This window comes from Theropithecus gelada, chromosome 1 (assembly GCF_003255815.1).
Source record: "Theropithecus gelada isolate Dixy chromosome 1, Tgel_1.0, whole genome shotgun sequence".
NCBI classification, from domain to species: domain Eukaryota; kingdom Metazoa; phylum Chordata; class Mammalia; order Primates; family Cercopithecidae; genus Theropithecus; species Theropithecus gelada.
In genome coordinates, this window is record NC_037668.1 from 159,793,173 (window position 1) to 159,812,504 (window position 19,332).

The 19,332-nt window shown below is 44.1% G+C and overlaps 1 protein-coding gene across 1 annotated transcript; it reads left to right on the forward strand.

Annotated features, from left to right (window-relative positions):
- Nucleotides 1-919: 919 nt before the first annotated feature.
- On the forward strand, nucleotides 920-5,514 carry PM20D1 (peptidase M20 domain containing 1). Its single transcript, XM_025358894.1, has 3 exons — nucleotides 920-1,085; nucleotides 3,161-3,260; nucleotides 4,792-5,514. Exons 1-3 carry the CDS (start codon nucleotides 971-973, stop codon nucleotides 4,913-4,915), a joined length of 339 nt encoding a protein of 112 aa, XP_025214679.1. The 5' UTR covers nucleotides 920-970; the 3' UTR covers nucleotides 4,916-5,514.
- The last annotated feature ends 13,818 nt before the right edge of the window (nucleotides 5,515-19,332 follow it).

The following is a 19,332-nucleotide window of genomic DNA, read 5'->3' on the forward strand; positions in this document are numbered from 1 at the left end:
CACATGGCTCTATGTGACCTAATCCTCGGGGTCTGGTCTACTTCCTGACTGGGGACAGGAATTTTTCTGGATTTACTCTATTCGTTTCAGACTGAATTTTCTAGGAGTTTCCTCAGGTTCTTTCCCGAGGAAAGGAGGCAAAGAGAAAACTTGAATACCCGTATCACAACTTCTGACTTTTTGTCTGTGTTGAGCTCATCTTCCTGGCTCCAGTGCAGCTGGTTACAAACAGGAAGCAGGAATGCCCAGAGAGGGGAAAGAAAAGTGTGTGACCTTTTTATCACCTGTCTGAGGTTCTCCGAGGCTGAAGCCAGGTCATCACATCTATTCCCCAGCCTGGGGATGATTGACATTCTGCTGTCTCTTCAACACTTTCAACCAGCCTGTGGCTCACCACCCAAGGGGAAAGATACATAACTTCCTGATTTTCCAATTCCCATCCAATTTTTCATCCAAGGGATGTCTCACCAATGCCCTCTGAAGGAGATTCCATGCTCCTGGCTGAAATGGTGCTTTTTGTAAGGATAGCTATAAGCTTTCAAGAGAGCCCAGGCATTGCTCTATAGTGACCCAGTAGTCCTAATTTTCCAGCCAGGCCACCCCCCAGCCACTTCGTTAGTTTGGTTGCTCATGTAAATTTGTTCCTATTTAAGATCTGATTCATGACTGTAAGACAAGTCTCCCAAAACATTTAACCTAAATCTATCATGCTATAGATTGCTTTCCAGGAAGACTCAACTCTTACATCACCTTTAGCCAGTCAGCTGAAACTGAAGTCCCAATGTTTAAAAAAATGAGTCCTGTCTGTAAACCCCCGGGCTCTGCCTTGCTGGAAAGAAATCAGAATATTTAAGCTCATATTGTACATGTATAGAAATCAATAAGAAATCAAACCCCCTTTGTTTCTACCCTGGAGGTCCTAGAACTCACAAAGAACATTGTGGCTGATAACAGAGTCCAGTTCCATGTGATGACTGCCTTTGACCCCCTCCCCATCAGCCCTTATGATGACAACGCCATGGGCTACCAGCTGCTCCGCCAGACCATACAGTCCGTCTTCCCGGAAGTCAATATTACTATCCCAGGTAATGACTTCATCAGCTGTGGCTGGAGGGAGGAGGGGGCTGGAACTGTTTCCTATCCAATGTCTACTTCCCCACCCCTACCCCAGATGTTCAGCCTGTAAACAGCTGGCTGCTTCCCCTCCTGATGAGACTAGAACTGTATTTTCCCTTCAGAGTGGAAGTGAAAACGCAAACAGGAAAGGAGCAGAAACAATAAATTAGGTCAGTCAAGCCTGGGTCCTTGCTTAACCTAGGCCAGCCACTCTGGCATAGAGGGGAGAATTGGCTTAGACTACTCCCTCCTCTCTAAGAGTCACAGAAGGGGCCAAGATTTTCCCAGAGTCTGGTTCTGATCCATTCTAGGATAACAGCTCAGCAGCAAAGCTCAGAATCTTTAGCTCAGAAAAGCCTCCCAGCCCATACCATTTGCCTTAACCTAATTTACGCTTCCCAGCCCAGATCAATCCCAGCTGCACTCCTCTGTACCTGTACCCCTTCTGCAGCCTTCTAGCACACCATCCAAATCTATGCTTTGCAGACAGTGGTTCTCCAATCTAAGAGTGGAAGAGGTCTCCCCAGGGAACTATTAAAATGCAGATTACCTGGACTCACTGCAAAGATTTGGGTTAACCAAATCTGGAAGGGACCCTGGAATTTGCCTTTTTCACAAATATCCACAGGAGATTCTGACACAAGGTGATAACTAACCATAGTTTGAGAATCTCTGGTCAATGGTTATTGCTCTAATATTAAGACATTGCTTGGCCGGGCGTGGTGGCTCACACGTGTAATCCCAGCACTTTGGGAGGCTGAGGCGGGTGGATCACAAGGTCAGGAGTTCGAGAACAGCCTGACCAATATGGTGAAACCTCGTCTCTACTAAAAATACAAAAATTATCTGGGCCTGGTGGTGGGCACCTGTAGTCCCAGCTACTTGGGAGGATAAGGCAGGAGAATCACTTGAACCCAGGAGGCAGAGATTCCAGTGAGCCGAGACAGCACCACTGCACTCCAGCCTGGGGGACAGAGCAAGACTCTGTCAAAAAAAAGGAAAAAAGACATTGCTCAATAATAATGATATTGCTCAATTATTAATGCTCTAATATTAAGACCCGTGTCTAGTTTTCTTTTCTCTTGGTCTAATCTGAGATTCCTCCAAACATCCAGGAACCCGGCCTTCACAATCCCAGATTCTCCTCCCTTGGCCCTTAAAGGCTACCTACTCTATTCTCTTTCTTCTGGAGCACTTACTGTAATCCACCAATGGGGCCAGGCTTTTACAGAAAAAAGGGCAGAAATCAACCACAAAGCAAGGAACTGTGAAGGGCCTGGATGTCCATTTGAAACCAGGAGTGGAAGATGGAAGAAAACACAAATTACTGTCTCAAATCACCCCACACACTTGAGTTCTTTTCCCAAAGAACACACCTAGGGGCACAAGTCCCAGCCCCTGCCAGGTGACCTGCTACCACCTTCAGGAGAGTGGGAAACTGGAAAGTGTATCCTGGCACTTTCCAGATCTAAGGTTTGACCCTAGGAAGACAGAGTCATCCTTCAGAGAATGAGAATAAATAGGAAATTTTGTTCCAATTCAAGAGGGTTATATTTTATAGTAGTAAAGTTCTCCCAGAGGGTATTTATTTTTGACCTAGAGTGATACAGAATAAAGGTCAGGTGATAAAGAAGTGCTGTCTAGTTTCTCATTTCTTAAATAGCAAATGGCCATGGCCTTGGGTATGAAATGAAGATATTGGCCTCCCTGGTCATCATGGGGAATAGCAAATGGCCATGGCCTTGGGTATGAAGATATTGGCCTCCCTGGTCATCACAGGGAGAGGACACTTCCAAGGGCATTGGTGAGACATCCCTTGAATGGTCCATCCAAGGGATGTCTCACCAATGCCCTTGGAAGGAGATTCCATGTTCCTGGCTGAAATGGTGCGTTTTGTAAGAATAGCTATAGGCTTTCAAGAGAGCCCAGGCATTGCTCTGTAACGACCCAGTAATCCTAATTTTCCAGCCAGGCCACACCCCAGCCACTTTGTTGGTTTGGTTGCTCATGTAAAGCCCCTTTCCTGTTAATCTTCCCTCTCTAGGTACTTCTCTTGGCAACACAGACAGCCGATTCTTTACAAACCTCACCACTAGCATCTACAGGTTCAATCCCTACTATCTACAGCCTGAAGACTTAAAACGGTGAGTGGAACAGGTTTGAGCAGCAGGTGGGAGAAAAGAAACACACTTGACGTGTCTCTTTCCCACCCCGTGCTCCTGACAGTCCACAGAATCAGGGCCGGGGGAAGCCGGGATTTGGCAAAATGAAATGGACACATTGTAGAACCTAACCCATCTACCGTCCTTATTGCCAGAGTCTCATTGTCATCCCCTAGAATTTATGGAAATTGGCCCCTCTTTTATAAAGATGGAGATAATTGGGTGATTGGGGAGAAGCTGGTGGAATCGGTACCCTTGGGTGCTAATCCCAGCTCTTCCTGTCTTTGGGAGAGGGCTTATCCTCTGGACCCCGTTTCCTCCACTTACAAAATGGGGAGACTCCTCAGCATTTTGTGAAATGCAGACCACACATGAGGTCAAAGGTGGGTGCATGTTTTGATTTCTCAGAAGAAAGCACTATGGAAATCCACGATGTGAGCACCAATTTTAACTGCTCTGTGTGAATTACTATTTTTGTGGGTTCTTCAGCACATTTTTAATCCTGGGGTATGGGAGGACGATTTCCATTTACCTCTCTGCTGCTTATCATATCCAGACCTGGTCTCCCCATCTTAAGTCCTCTGTAGACAGAGTGAAAATATTTGAATAAGAGTTTAAGAACAGCTTTCTTTTTTTGTTTTTTAAATGGGAGATGGATAGCTACTCTGTTTCCTTTTATCTTTGAGATTACATATGTAGTTTGGTGGTTGTTTGTTTTGTTTTGCTCTGTTTTGTTTCACTGTGGGGAGGCAGGTTGGTGGGTGTAAGGTCTGATAGTAAAGTTCCTAGGTGCCACAGAAAACTGAGTAGGTACCCTGGGCAGTTGCCTTCTCTACCCTCTAGTGGGAGAGTAGGGGACTGGCTTAGAGATAGTCTAGCTAGGTACTCTGTCCTAAGAGAAAGAGAATTGGAAAGATAGTTCTCAGTCAAGTGTGGTGGCTCACACCTATAATCCCAATACTTTGGGAGGCTGAGGCAGGAGGATCACTTGAGCCCAGAAGTTTGAGACCAGCCTGGGCAACCTAACAAGACTCCATCCCTTCAAAAAAATTTAAAAAATAAAAAAATTAGCCACATGCCTGTGGTCCCAGCTACTCAGGAGCTGAGGTGGGAGGATCACTGGAACCTAGGAGGTTGAGGCTGCAGTGAGCTGTGATTGTACCCCTGCACTCTAGCCTGGGCTACAGAGTGAGAACCTGTCTCAAAAAAAAAAAAAGATAATTCTCCTGGAGGACAAATTATTGAGTGGATTTCACAGCAGGAGATTATTTTGGACTCCCCAAGAGTTTATTCCACACTGTTCTTTGTCATGAGCATGGATGGATCCCTGAGAAACAACCAATGTGTCATATGAAATCTCAGATGCCCCCTCCCTTGTCCCTCCCTTTCCTAGCCCTGGAGGGCCAGTAGTTTCCGGGTTGGTGAGGGGAGTAAGGAAAGTGCTCTATAATAACACTTGTGCTGTGACACTTGGCCCTCCCCTCCTTCCCTAAATGCATCTTACTTTCCTCAGCTTCCATGGAGTCAATGAGAAAATCTCAGTCCAAGGCTATGAGAACCAAGTGAAATTCATCTTTGAGTTGATTCAGAATGCTGACACAGACCAGGAGCCAGTTTCTCACCTGCATAAACTGTGAGGTCAAGGGGCCTGCTGGGTTAGGCATGCCCGACCCTGGGCCAGGACTAACCCAAGGGGGAAAGCCAGTGTTGATGAAACTTTTGATTAAAACCACATTGTAAAACATTGCCCATCTGTCTTGCTCACTCTTAAACTCACCCAAGAACAAGGCCAGGGGTAAGGTAAAGTCAGCAGAAATCTGGCTTCTCCCTTCCTCCTGATATCTGCATCCCTTGATCCACTGGCATTTGCTGCCTTCTTTTCCCTTATCTGTCTTATGCTGGTTATTTCACTGCTTCACCCTCCAGGCTTGGCTTAGCAAATGTAGATTTGAGAAATCTCAACCAGGTGTTATCTGATAGGAGTCTTTAATTTAGGGCACTGTTGCTGGGATGCTTTCTCCAGAGCTTATATATTTCTTCTTGCTAGAACTTTCTTTCCCCTTTTATTCCCCTCTCTTCTTGGACTTGTGAGCTGTATCTTCATCTCTCTTCTCTCCCCTGCATCTCTCCCCTTACTCTCCAATTTATTCTACTTCTGGACCTGGACTTACCCAAACTGTGATACTACCATAATTGTCACCACAATCAGTCAAATAAAGTGATCTGTCCATCACCAGCTGGTTACTGAGGGGTGAAACTGAGGCAGGGGCTTTGGAGAAACCCCAAACCTCCTGGTTCTGGAGGCCAGAGACTGGAAAAGAAAGCCTCTGTCCTTGGGCTCCTCCCAAGGGCTCCCTGGGCTTTGTTCCCTCCCTGCCCTGTTCCTGCCACCTGCTGCTACTGTCTCACCCCAGGAGGCACTAATCTGTGGAAACATTTCCCTGGCACATCCAATGGGCTAAGCTCCCAAGGGAAGGGCGCTCGGAGCTAAGGACCAGCAGGGCCGTGGCCCTGGCATCATGTCCTGGTTCAGGCAGATCAAGGGAAAGTAGAGGGCATTAGGGTGGAGGAGGAGGGGGAGGCTGGCTTGAGGGGCTCTGCACTGTCTGGTAGGGTATGAGGAGGCACAAACTAGCCTCCACTGGGGACAGCAGAATTCCTGTCTTTTTTCTCTGGGCTCCAACCCTGAGCATGTTTGAATCTGCTCAGTAGCTGCCAGGTGGGGGGCATTGGAAGGCAGCATTTCTTGGCTCAAAGTTGGAAGCTGTGCTTTCTGGATCACAAGAGAGTCTGTGATCCTCTTGAGAGGAGCTGGGACTCAAGGGACACCCTCTTCTTTTCCTCACCAGGCAAGGACCTTCCATGTCCTCCTGGGCTTTGACAGCAGCGGGCTCCTTCTCCCTCTCCTCATAACCCCCTTCCCCCTCAAGCCCCCAGTTTCTCACCTCCCTCCCTGGATGTGTACTGTTCCTTGGAGCTCGGGCTTCATGAAAAGTGTTGGAACCACAGTGTGGGGATTATTCCAGCTTTTTTGCTACTCCCCCTAAGATTCACATTCCTTCCTTTGCCCTCCCTTTTTTGGCCAATTCAGTACTTATTCAGCCTTTGTTAGAGGGCGAGCTGAAGAACAAAAATAATCCTTCACATTTGTACAGAGCTGTACAGAGTGCTTTCATACATCTTATCTCAGCAGAGCCCCACAAGAACCCTGCGAAGAAGGCATTGTTACTCCTTACAGGGGAGGAATTGGTTCTCAGAGAGGCTACGCATCTAGCTGCAGGCAGTTGGCTCAAGTCTATGTCACCTGGCTCCAAACTCACTGTTATTCTGCAATCCTATGTAACCAATAGAATCTACTTCCCAAAAATTATCTTATTTACTCATCGCAACAACTCTAAGGTGTTACTGTTCATTTTACAGATGAGGCCACTGAGACTCTTAGGTTAAATAACTTGTCCAAGGTCATGCAGGTGCCAGGAGCTGAGTCTATCTGAATCCAAAGCCTGTGCTAAAAGTACCGAAACTGAGACTCAGAGAAGTCATTTGACAGCGTTCTTATGGGGCAGCCCCAGAATTGAAATGCAGGTCAAAAATCCCAAGTCCAGTACTTCTTCAGTTGCACCGTGCTGCCTGCCTCAAGAACCTGTGGTATGTGGCTCATTCATTCTGACCCAGAGAGATGTCAAGGACAAAGGCTATTCTACTGTTGGACTTGGTTCTTAGCTCTAGCTCTCTGTACTCCTCTGGCTGAACTCTCCCTATTCACACCTCTCCCACTGTCTGCCAGCATTTCTTACCAGCCCCACCCCCAGCTTCTGGGTTCAGCTCTTTTCCCTTTTCTCTGAGTTTGGGAACAACCAGGTCTCTAATGATCATACAGCAACTGGGAGAAGAGTGAACAGCAGACCCTCCCCTCCTCTAGTCTCACTACCCTCTTCCGGCTGTAGATAAAAAAAGCCCCAGAGCGGGTAGGAAGCCCATGAGAGGGAACTGCTACAAATCCTGGCTCTGAGAATGCATGCATTACAGCCCAGTGGTCCCTGAAGGCTTCTCAAGAGAGCAGTTCAAAGTCCCCAGCCTGGCTGGAACAACAGCAGCCTCGAGACTTGTTGGGGCTTGGCGCAGTAGCTCTCGCCTGTAATCCCAGCACTTCAGGAGGTGAAGGCAGGAGGATCACTTGAGGGCAGGAGTTCAAGACTAGCCTGAGTGATAGGGTGAGACCACCAGCTCAAAAAACAAACAAAAAGACTCTGGATAGAATGAGGCAACAAATCGGTGACTTTCCACCACCCCATCCCCATCCATCTACCACTTTCCAAATCCCGCAATGAAAGAGCTCCAACAGATAATCATAGGTACATCCTACACCCTTATCAAGGACTTAGCTCAAGCTTTTTACACCTCACTGCCTGAGGTGAAAAGGAAGACAAAATATTCATATGCAAAGAGAATGGGAAAAGAAAGTTTGGCTGGAATCCTTTGATTGTGAATCTGGGTTGCTAAAAACATGGCCATCCTAAACCCGGTATTCCTTTTATCCAAGGGAGATAATAGGAGACAAAGTTCCTACTTGAGAGCTGAACATTTCATTAAATTTTTTTTTTTGAAAATTCAAATCTAATCAAAGAGGGTTGGTTTTTGTTGTTGTTGTTGTTTCTTGAGAGGGGGTCTTGCTCTGTCACCCAGGATGGAGTGCAGTGGCAAGATCATGACTCACTGCAGCCTCAACTTCCCAGGCTTAAGAGATCCTCCCACTTCAGCCTCCTGAAAAGCTAGGACCACTGGTGCATGTCACCACACCTGGCTTTTTTTTTCTATTTTTTTTGTAGAGATAGGGTCTCACTGTGTTGCTGAGACTGGTCTCAAACTCCTGGGCTCAAGCGATCATCCTACTTCAGGCCTCCCAAAGTGCTGGGATTACAGGTTTAGCCACTGCACCTGGCCTAATTAAATATTTTATAAAAACCTACTTGCAATTCTAATATTCAGTGTCCATCTAATGTCAATAAAAAGAATCAGTATCATGTTTAACATGTTGTATCTAGAGGTACAAATATAAAAATTTAAGAATAATATAAATTATTTATTACTACAAAATGTTTCTTAGCACCAACGTGCAATGTTGCAAACACTACACTAATTCATGGGTACCTCCAGAACCAGAAATTGGAACATAAAACAGAGCAAGAAAATGGACACTCAGCACTACTGGTAGATAATATGTCACGCGAGAATTCACTACACAGCCAAGCGCGGTGGCTTATGCCTGTAGTCCCAGCACTTTGGGAGGCCAAGGCAGGTGGATCTGACCTGAGGTCAGAGTTTGAGACCAGCCTCACCAACATAGCAAGACCCTGTCTCTACTAAAAATACAAAAATCAGCTGGGCGTGGTAAGCAGGCGCCTTTAATTCCAGCTACTTGGGAGGCTGAGGCAGGAGAATCGCTTGAACCCAGGAGGCAGAGGTTGCGGTGAGCCGAGATGACCACTGTACTCCAACTGGGCAACAGAGCAAGACTCTGTCTCAGAAAAAAAAGAAAAAAAAATCCACTACAGGCAGGGCGCAGTGGCTCACGCTTGTAATCCCAGTATTTTGGGAGGTTGAGGCGGATGAATCACTTGAAGTCAGGAGTTTGAGACCAGCCTGACCAACATGGTGAAACCCCATCTCTAATAAAAATACAAAAATTAGCTGGGTGTGGTGGCATGCGCCTGTAATCCCAGCTACTCAGGAGGCTGAGGCACGAGAATTGCTTGAATCGGGGAGGCAGAGGTTCAAGCAGTGTGCAGTGTGCAGTGTGCTGAGATCACACCACTGCACCCCAGGCTGGGCAATAGAGCGAGACTGTCTCAGAAAAAAGGAATCCACTACAGCCATGCTATCTAAAAGGAAGGATTTGACAAGTTAATTTTCTTTTCTCTTAGCTAAGCACTTGGACAGCTCAATTCCTGCCTACACTCCAAAACCACAGTGGCCTCCAAAGTTCACACTGATACAACCCACAAACCTTCAGGGCATCCAGACACAGTTACCTTTCTTTTTTTAAAGACATAGAGTGTGTTTGCTTAGGTAGCACATACACTAAACCTGGAACAATACAAATTTCCAATTAAAACAACACAACCACACAAGGATAACACAAAAATATGTGAAGCACTCCATATTTTTAATGTATATGTATTTCAAAATGTCAAGTACACAGTAAATACATACAATGTTTATCTATCAACTTAAATGAATAAGACAGGGCAAGACATATAAAGAATTGACCCCCGGGGTCTGAACTGTATTAGACTCAGTAATGTGTGTTCAGTGTTACTGGTTGTTCTGTGCCAGTGCTGAGCACAGAATCCCAAGGGACAGAGGCATCTCTGTGTTTTTAATGGATTTATTTCCTTTGTGGTTATATTATATGATGCCTTCTAAAGCATTAAGTTTGGGGCAGGGGGCTTTCTTGCCTGGGTCTGAGAGGTAAGGTGTTATTTTATATACCACATGGTGCCTGGTCTGGAAAATCAGGAAGGCCTCTGGTAAGGAAGTCATGATTGAAGCTGAGATTTCAAGGTTGAGTAAGAGTTAGCTAGGCAAAGCACAGAATGGGAAAAAATATTTGCAAACTTTGCATCCAACAAAAGTCTAATATTCAGAATCTATAAGGAACTGAAACAATTAAATAAGCAAAAAACAAATAACCCCATTTAAAAATGGGCAAAAGACATGAACAAACACTCCTCAAAACAGGATATACAAGCAGTCAACAAACTTATGAAAAAAATGCTCCACATCACTAATCACCAGAGAAATGCAAATCAAAACCACAGTGTGATACCATCTCACACCAATCAGAATGGAAGTTATTAAAAAGTCAAAAAACAACAGATGTTGAAAAGGCTGCAGAGAAGGGAACACTTACACATTCTTGGTGGGAATGTAAATTAGTTCAGCCACTGTGGAAATCAGTTTGGAGATTTCTCAAAGAACTTAAAACAGAACTACCATTTGATCCAGCAATCCCACTACTGGATATACATCCAAAAGAAAACAAATCATTCTGCCAAAAAGACACATACACTCACATGTTCATAACAGCACTATTCACAATAGCAAAGACATGGAATTAACCTAGGTGCCCATCAATGGTGGTTTGGATAAAGAAAATGTACATATATACCATGTAATACTATGCAGCCATAAAAAAGAACAAAATCGTGTCCTTTGTAGCAACATGGATGCAGCCAGAGGCTATTGTCTTAAGCAAGTTAACACAGGAACAGAAAACCAAATAGCATATGTGCTCACTTATAAGTTTGGGTACTCACGGACATAAAGATGGCAACAATAGACACTGGGGACTGTTGTGGGGGAGCAAGGAAAGGGGGACAAGGTTGAAAAACTAACTATTGAATACTATGCTCAGTACCTGGGTAACAAGATCATTCATACCTCAAACGTCAGCATCACACAGTATACCCAGGTAACCAACCTGCACAGGTACCCCCTGAATCTAAAACAAAAGTTGAAAAACAGAAAGAAATGAAAATATATACCCCTAAAAAGGCTTGCACACATTGCATATAGCAGCCTTCTTTGTAATAGCCCCAAACTGGAAACTACTGAAATGTCCATCAACAGATGAATGAATAAGCAAACAGGTGCATCTATATGACGGAACACTACTCAACAGCAGAAAGGAACAACCTGTTGATACACATAACATGGATAAATCTCAGAATAAGTATGCTGAGTGAGAGAAATCAGACAAAAAAAGATATCTACTACATGATTCCATTTATATGAAATTCTAGAAATGAAAAAACATCTGTAGTGACAGACGGCAGGTGGCCCAAGGCATGGGTTGAGAGAGAGAGATGAAAAGAAGCAGGAAGAAATGCAGGGGGTTATGGATACACTCTTTACCTTGATTGTAGTGATGTTTTACTGATGTATACATATGTCAAAACATCAAATTGTACACCTTAAATCTGTGCTGTTTATTGCATATTATACCTCAATAAAGCTCTTAAATTTAAAAACAAAACAAAAAAACAGTGAGTTAGCTAGGCAAAGAGTTGGGGGGGCGAGGGAGAGAATTGTGCCAGACAGGAAATAGAGTAGGCAAAGTAGTAAGCAAAAGTAAAATAGTAAGGCAAATGAGAGCCTGAAACCTTCATGAAATGAAAGGAGTTGGCCAGCCACGGTGGCTCAAGCCTGTGATCCCAGCACTTTGGGAGGCCAAGGCGGGGGATCACCTGAGGTCAGGAGTTCATGACCAGCCTGACCAACATGGAGAAACCCCATCTCTACTAAACATACAAAATTAACCGGTCATGGTGGCGCATGCCTGTAATCCCAGCTACTCTGGAGGCTGAGGCAGGAGAATCACTTTTACCCAGGAGACGGAGGTTGTGATGAGCTGAGATTGCGCCACTGCACTCCAGCCTGGGCAACGAGAGCAAAACTCTGGCTCCAAAAAAGAAAAGAAAATAAAAGAAAGGAGTCCAGTTGGGGCCTTGTAAATTAGGAGTGGAATTGTGGGCTTTGACTTAGGACAATGGGAAAGGAAGTATAGCTAAGAGGTCCTTCTTTCCTTCTGTTCTTTTGTTCCTTTTTCTACTTCCTTTTTAATACTTATACATTATTTATTATATGCTAGGCACTGTTCTAAGTTATATGTACATATATATAATCATTTAATCCTAATAATTACCCTATGAAGTAGGCAAATTAGAAGGTTACTTAGGTTAGTCATTTGAGAAATGCAAATCAAAATCACAATGGGATACCACTTCACATCCACTAGGTTGGCCATAATCCAAAAATGCAAAATAATAAATGTTGGTGAGGATGTGGAGAAACTGGAACCCTTGTACCTTGCTAGTAGGAATGTAAAATGGTGCAGCAGCTATCGAAAGCAGTTTAGTGTTTCTTCAAAAAGTTAAACATAGGCTGGACACGGTGGTGTGTACCTGTCGTCCTGGCTACTTGAGAGGCTGAGGCAGAAGGATGGCTGGAGCTCAAGAGTTCAAGTCCAACCTAGGTAGAAAAAAAAAAAAAAAAAGGCCAGGCACAGTGGCTCACACCTGTAATACCAGCACTTTGGGAGGCCAAGGCAGGCAGATCACCTGAGGTCAGGAGTTGGAGGTCAGCCTAGCTAACATGGTGAAACCCTGTCTCCACTAAAAATACAAAAAATTAGCCAGGCATGGTGGTGCATGCCTGTAATCCTAGCTACTCAGGAGGCTGAGGCAGGAGAATTACTTGAACCCAGGAAGCAGAGGTTGCAGTGAGCTGAGATCATACCATTGTACCCCAGCTTGGGCAACAAGAGTGAAACTCTGTCTCTAAAATAAAATAAAATAAAATAAAATGTTAAACAGAATTGCCATATCACCCAGCAATGGTATATAGTCAAAAGAAATTAAAACAAAAGATACTCAAATGAAACTTATATATGAATGTTCACAGAGGACTATTCACAATCAAAAAAGGTGAAAACAACCCAAATGTCCATCCATGGATGAATGGATAAACAAAATATGTTGTATCCATACAGTGAAATATTATTTATAAAAAGGAATGAAGTATTGATCTATGCTACAGTGTGGTTGAACCTTGAAAACATTTGGATAGAATATTTGAGGGCAAAAAATAAAACAACAACAACAACATAATTATGTTAAGTAAAAAACCCATTCGCGGCCGGGCGCGGTGGCTCAAGCCTGTAATCCCAGCACTTTGGGAGGCCGAGACGGGCGGATCACGAGGTCAGGAGATCGAGACCATCCTGGCTAACATGGTGAAACCCCGTCTCTACAAAAATACAAAAAAAACTAGCCGGGCGAGGTGGCAGCGCCTGTAGTCCCAGCTACTTGGGAGGCTGAGGCAGGAGAATGGCGTAAACCCAGGAGGCGGAGCTTGCAGTGAGCTGAGATCGTGCCACTGCACTCCAGCCTGGGTGACAGAGCGAGACTCCGTCTCAAAAAAAAAAAAAAAACCCATTCGCAGAAAGTTACATATTGCATGGTTCCATTTATATGACATATCCAAAATAGGGAAATCTATAGAGACGAAAAGTGACTAGTGGTTGACTAATCAGGGAGGGGAGGGGAAGGAAGGGGAGAGTGGGTACTGACTGCTAATGGATACAGGATTTCTTTTTGGGGTGATGAAAATGTCTTAAAACTGGACAGAGGTGATGGTTGTCCAACACTGTGAATATAATAAACACCAATGAATTGTACATTTTAAATTTATGTTATGTGAATTTTACCTCAAAAAATAAATAAATCCAAAAAAAAGTTATTTAGGAGGTAGAGTCGATGTATGGCAAGTGGTGATTGATGGGTGGTGGGCGAGGAGGCAGGGAAGTAGAGGAAGGAGTCAAGAATGACTCCCAGATGGCTGACAATCAAATGAGAGGGGGAATCCTCTTTTTTGGGATGGAGAAGACAGAGTAAGAAATATACATCTGGAAGATAACTAGCACATTTTGGATATCACAAGTTGGAAGTGCTGAGACATCCAAGTTCAGAGCTCAGAAGAGAAGTCTAAGACAAAGATATTTGGGCGTCATCAACAGAGCACCATAAATGGACACTATACAAGTGAATGAGACTCCATATGTAAGGGTTTGACAGAAAGAAGGCCCAGATGTGTAAATTACAAGGTGTCAGCAAACCTCACCGAAATTTTTAAATATAAGGCATTTAGAAATTAATATAAATTTTAAAATATAAAGTCTCTGTGTTCAAGGACTTTGTGATCAAGCATAAAACAATAAGTTCATGTTAAAGAAGGCTTCAGCTGTGTAACATATCACCAAAGCCTACCATTTCATCTTTCATTTTACACGTCCCTACATGCATCAACCACATGTCAAAGAACCTGCTGTTCCTTGAAAATGCCAAATTCTCGCTTGCCTCCCTGCCATTTCACTCTGTTCTAACTGGAATAATTCTTTCCCATTCCCAATTCTTTTAGGCATATACTTAGGAGTGAAATTGCTCAGTGATATGGTAATTCTGTGTTTAACCTTCTGAAGAAACATCAAACTGTTTCCTATAGCAGCTGCACCACATTATATTCTCACCAGCAAATGGACAAGGTTCCAATTTCTCCACACTCTCACCAACACTTGTCATTTTCTGTTATTTTCTCTTTTTTTTTTTTTTATTTTTATGGCCAACCTACTGGATATGAAGGGGTATCTCATTGTGGTTTTGATTTGCAATTCTCTAACAAGTAACCTAAATAACTTTTTAATCTATTTACCATTCTCCAACCCACTGACCTCATTTTCCACCTGATATATTGCAACAGCCTACCTCCTAGGGTAATTATTAGGATTAAATGAGTTCGCATATAAACCCACACAGTCAGAGTCAATCAAAGCACCTCCATGTCTTTGAAGACTTCCTGAGCCTTGCCTTCCTGTGACAAAATATACCTTTGTCACAATGTTTCCTCCTGTGACAAAGGTATATTTTTGTTAAAGCTCCCCAGGAGATTCTAATATGCAGCCAAGACTGAGAACCACCAGACTGGGGCAATGTTTCCCAACCCGGTAGGATCATGGGAGTCACCTGGGGCACTTATTTAAAAGGGTAGGTTTCCTGGCCCAGCACCAGACGTTTGGAAACAGAATTTCCAGGAAAGAGGTCTGGAAATCTATATTTTAAAAGAAGTTCCCAACAGGTGATTCCTATGACCAGGCCAGTTTAGGAAACCCTGGTCTAGAGGATAATCATAGAGCAGTAGGCAGTAAACACAGAGGGCAGTTTGAAACTAGGTAATCTGGTTTACAAGGATACAGTCCTTTTGCCTCCTGGCTCTTGCAAGATAAAGTTTGCTCATCTTTGGCTTGTGACCCACTGTGGGGATGCTGCCCCTATTAGCTCCCACCTGCATCTATGTAAGAGACTGTCCATCATTGACCCTTTCCAGGTAGGCATGCCCTCACACTCTGGGAAGTCTAAAATTTCATGTGAGGCCCAGAGAGAGCCTGAGCTGCCCATTCCAAATGCCTAATCCCTGTTTATGGCTCTTTCTCTTTGGTGAAATCTTAACAGTCCTACTGTGTGCAGGGAATGTTCCAAATGCCATATTATCCTAATCCTCTCATCATCTGTGAAGGCTAATGTAACCCCATCTTGGATGCTAATCCACCGTGTTGACTTCTGATTAACCCCAGTTCCGGAAATGCCTCTAAGATTTCTATTTTATCTACTATTCCTTGGTTAGACCACGTACTTACCATAAATCCTGCTCTTAGGTTAGAACAATTGACCATAAATCCTGCCCTTAGGGAGCTTCACATAGCATTCTCGCCTTTCTCTACACATTCCTTCCCTGTAAGGTATAGGTATTCCTTCCTTACAAGATATACAAGCCCTGGTCTCACTGCTGTCCGAGATACAGACAGGGCTTCTGTTCATAAGTCCCTATTAAATGCTTCTTTCTAAGAAACAAGATTTGTCAGCCTCTTTGGCCTCTCAGCTTTCTCAGACTTTGGGGGTAGGTTTGCACAGAACTGCTCACCATGGAATATATGTTGCAGAAAGGGAATTATGTCTCCATTTGATAGATATGGCCCAAGGTCACGTACCTAATGAATGGCTGAGCCATTCATGGATTCAAATACATATGATTACAAAGCTGTGGCGTATTCCACTCTGCAGCACTGCCTCTCAAAGATTGCATTTCTATCCCCAGTTATAGTTCACCAGACCATTTTGTTTGCTGTCAAGGCTTCCCAGCTATACTCAGTAAATTCAGAGCTGCAGCTCCAAAACACCTGGAACCATCTTGCCTAAGGGAATCCCGGTGTGGGTATCCAGGGGGCTTTGGGGAAGGGGAACTCAGTTTTAGAGAAGCAAAGGGAGTGATGACAGTGCTGAGCACAGATGGTCACACTTCCCTATCCCACCCCCATCACTACATCCTCCTAAAACTGAATGAAGCCGGAAGGGGATGTCACCTCAGCTCTGGGCAGCAGGAAAGAAGTTGACCTCTGGGAGGGAGGGAGCAGCAGAGGAGTCACAGCAAGGGGAAAAATGGGAGGGGGCACCCTCCCCCACAGAACAAAACACAGAAAAGTTTCCAGCCATGTCAGGCTAGTCTTATGACTAGCCATGCTGGTTAGGGGGTCCAGGATCTATGGGGCTCTGGAATTTTATGATGTCTCAAGATGAGTGTTCAGGTAGTTTATGGAGAAGCCATTGGTAGACAGTACTTGGCCCAGAAGGAAGGCCATGGGGCTAAGAGAACCTCAGGATAGAGGCTAAATTACCCACATATTAGGACAAGTGCCAAGGAAGACTGAAGAATGCTGCCCCACAGAGGACCTTCCCACACAGGCTCCTTCATAGGGCCCTGCCAGTGATCAACAATTCCTTTTGCCACAACCCTCTTTCCCACCCCACACCCAATATATGCTCATATACTCAGTGAAATCACTGTGCTTGCTATACAAATGCTGTTTCATGACAAGTCACCCAGCCTCTCTCCAACTAGATGGCATCCCCAAGCTCAGTTTATATAAAAATTTGGGGTGCTACTACCAGCTTCTAGGTAAATGCCACATTATATTCTGAAAGACATGAGGAGGGGATGCTGTGAGTTTGTTAGGGTGCTGCAAGGAGAAATTTCTGTCTCCCAGAGTAACAGGAATCAGTGAGAGACTCTTGACCAGACCTGGTCAAGGATGCTGGAGAGAAACACAGCAAGAGAAAAACGCTATAGAATGCAACAGGCCTATGAAAACAGTGCATGGAGAAGAGGCTGACTCAGTGGTCTTCCATATTCAGGATGGACATTACAGGCCATGAGGAAGTTAAGCTGATTTTGAAAAAAGAGTTGCCCAATGGGGGATAGGAATAAGACCCTCCAACCAAAGTTTCAGGGGACCTCCTTTGGAGAAAGAAATGTGTTTCTAGGCATGGAAGAGCTCACTTGGCCAACCAGCTCTAAGATTGGGCATGTCTTGAGGCAAGAGAGAGTCCACACGACCTTTGGAAGTTCTTGTCATACAAAGGTCCACAGTGATGCTTAGAGACCCTCACTATCTTTTTGACACCCCCAACTGAGTCTCTCCTTCTGAAGTATCTGGCTGGCCTGCTACTTGCTGGTAGTTCCTGTCTTTTCATCTGTGACCTCTGCTCCCTACATCTGTGTTCGTCATTTCACTGACTGTAGCTATTTCTGCTCTTTCAGTAGAGAAGGGCCAGGATGTCTTCCTCTTCCCAAGGTCACAGCTGGCTAAGCCAGAGGAAATCGGCTTCCCCCAGGTCCTCTTGGTGTTTGACTCTAGGGATCAGCACAACATAGAGCAAGGTACCTACCTCAGTCTTATCCACCTCATCCATCATTCATTCAACGTATTTATTAAGTACCTACTATGTGCCAGGAGCTGGGTTTACACTAGTGATCGAAATAGATATAGAGATTATATTCTTGTTCCAGTGGCCCTGATACTTCAGAAGACACCAAAACCAAGGGCTTTTATATTTATTTACTATAGAAATATTTGCAATACCTATAACCAACAAAGGACTCATATCTGATATTCATGAAGAACTCCTACAAAGTAGTAAGACAGGGCCAGGCTCAGTGGTTCACACCTGTAATCCCAGCACTTTGGGAGGCCAAGGCAGGCGGATCACTTGAGGTCAGGGGTTAGAGACCAGCCTGGCCAACATGGTGAAACCCTGTCTCTATCAAAAATACAAAAATTAGCCAGTCATGATGGCATGTGCCTGTAGTCCCAGCTACTCGGGAGACTGAGGCAGAAGAATCACTTGAACCCAAGAGGTTCCAGCCTGGGCGACAGAGCGAGATGCCATCTCAAAAAAAAAAAAAAAAAGTAGTAGGACAGAAGGAATAGAATAATAGAAAATGGACATAATACTTGAACAGATATCCAAGGGTCAAATAAATGTATGTAAAGGTGGTCAACTTCATTGGTTATCAGGACAAAGTAAATTTAAATTGCAATACCACTATACACCCACCAGAGTGGCTAAATTTTTTAATTTTTCTAGATTGACAATATCAAGTGTTAATGAGAATATAGAGCAACTGGAACACTAAGACGCTGCTGGCAGGAGTGTAAATTAATATGAGCACTTTGAAAAAAGTGTTTAGTCGCATTTGCTAAAGTTAGAAATATGCCTATCCTTTTATGACCCAGTAATTCTACTCCTAGGTATATATCTAGTATAAATATGAACGTAAGTGTACCAAAGGACATGAACAAAAACATTATCACAGCCTTATTCATAACAACCCCAAAGTAGGAACAACCCAAATGTCCATCAACAGAATAACAGATAAATTGTGGTATATTTATTTAATGGCACACCATACGGCAATGAAAACAAATAAGCTACTGCTACTACAATATTTTTGATGAGTTTCACAAACATAGTATTTAGTGAGAGAAGTCAGACACAAAATAATACCTACTGAATGGTTCCATTTATATAAAGTTCAGAAGCAAGCAAAACCAACCTGTAGTGTTAGTAAACGTTACTTTTGAGAAGGAGTGTGGCATAGTCACCAGGAGCAGATAGAAGGAAGGTATCTGGGATGCCAATAATGATCTCATTCTAGATCTGGATAGTGGTCATAGGGGGATGTTCACTGTGTCATCATTTGTTGACCTGTACACTTAGGTTTCGTGTTCCTTTCCTAAATGCCTGGTATATTTCAATTAAAAAAAAATACACACAGGAGAGGGAAACTGTTTTCAAGTAAGTGAAAACATGGAAGGTAGAAAGGAAATAGGAGAGAGATCAAGGATTTATACACCGGTAGCTGAGCTGTGGCAAGATTAAATGGGGTAGTGGAGGGGAGGGAACTGTTGAATACAACAGGGCAGAAGTTGCCTCCAGCCCAACTGAAGTTTCTCCAGATATATCAGCCTTAATTCCCCATCCAGCCCCACACCCCGTATTCACAAACCTCATCTTTCTGGACAAGGCCCAGCATTTCCCAGACTAGCAGCTACTTCTGCAGGCAAAGAAACCCAGTATTTGAGGCCAAAACTGGGGTCTGA

Coding starts and splice junctions, on each gene's coding strand:
- PM20D1 (XM_025358894.1), top strand. CDS start 971: ATGACTGCCTTTGACCCCCTCCCCATCAGCCCTTATGATGACAACGCC. Junction 1,086..3,160: donor AGTCAATATTACTATCCCAG/GTAATGACTTCA, acceptor TTCCCTCTCTAG/GTACTTCTCTTGGCAACACA. Junction 3,261..4,791: donor CAGCCTGAAGACTTAAAACG/GTGAGTGGAACA, acceptor TACTTTCCTCAG/CTTCCATGGAGTCAATGAGA.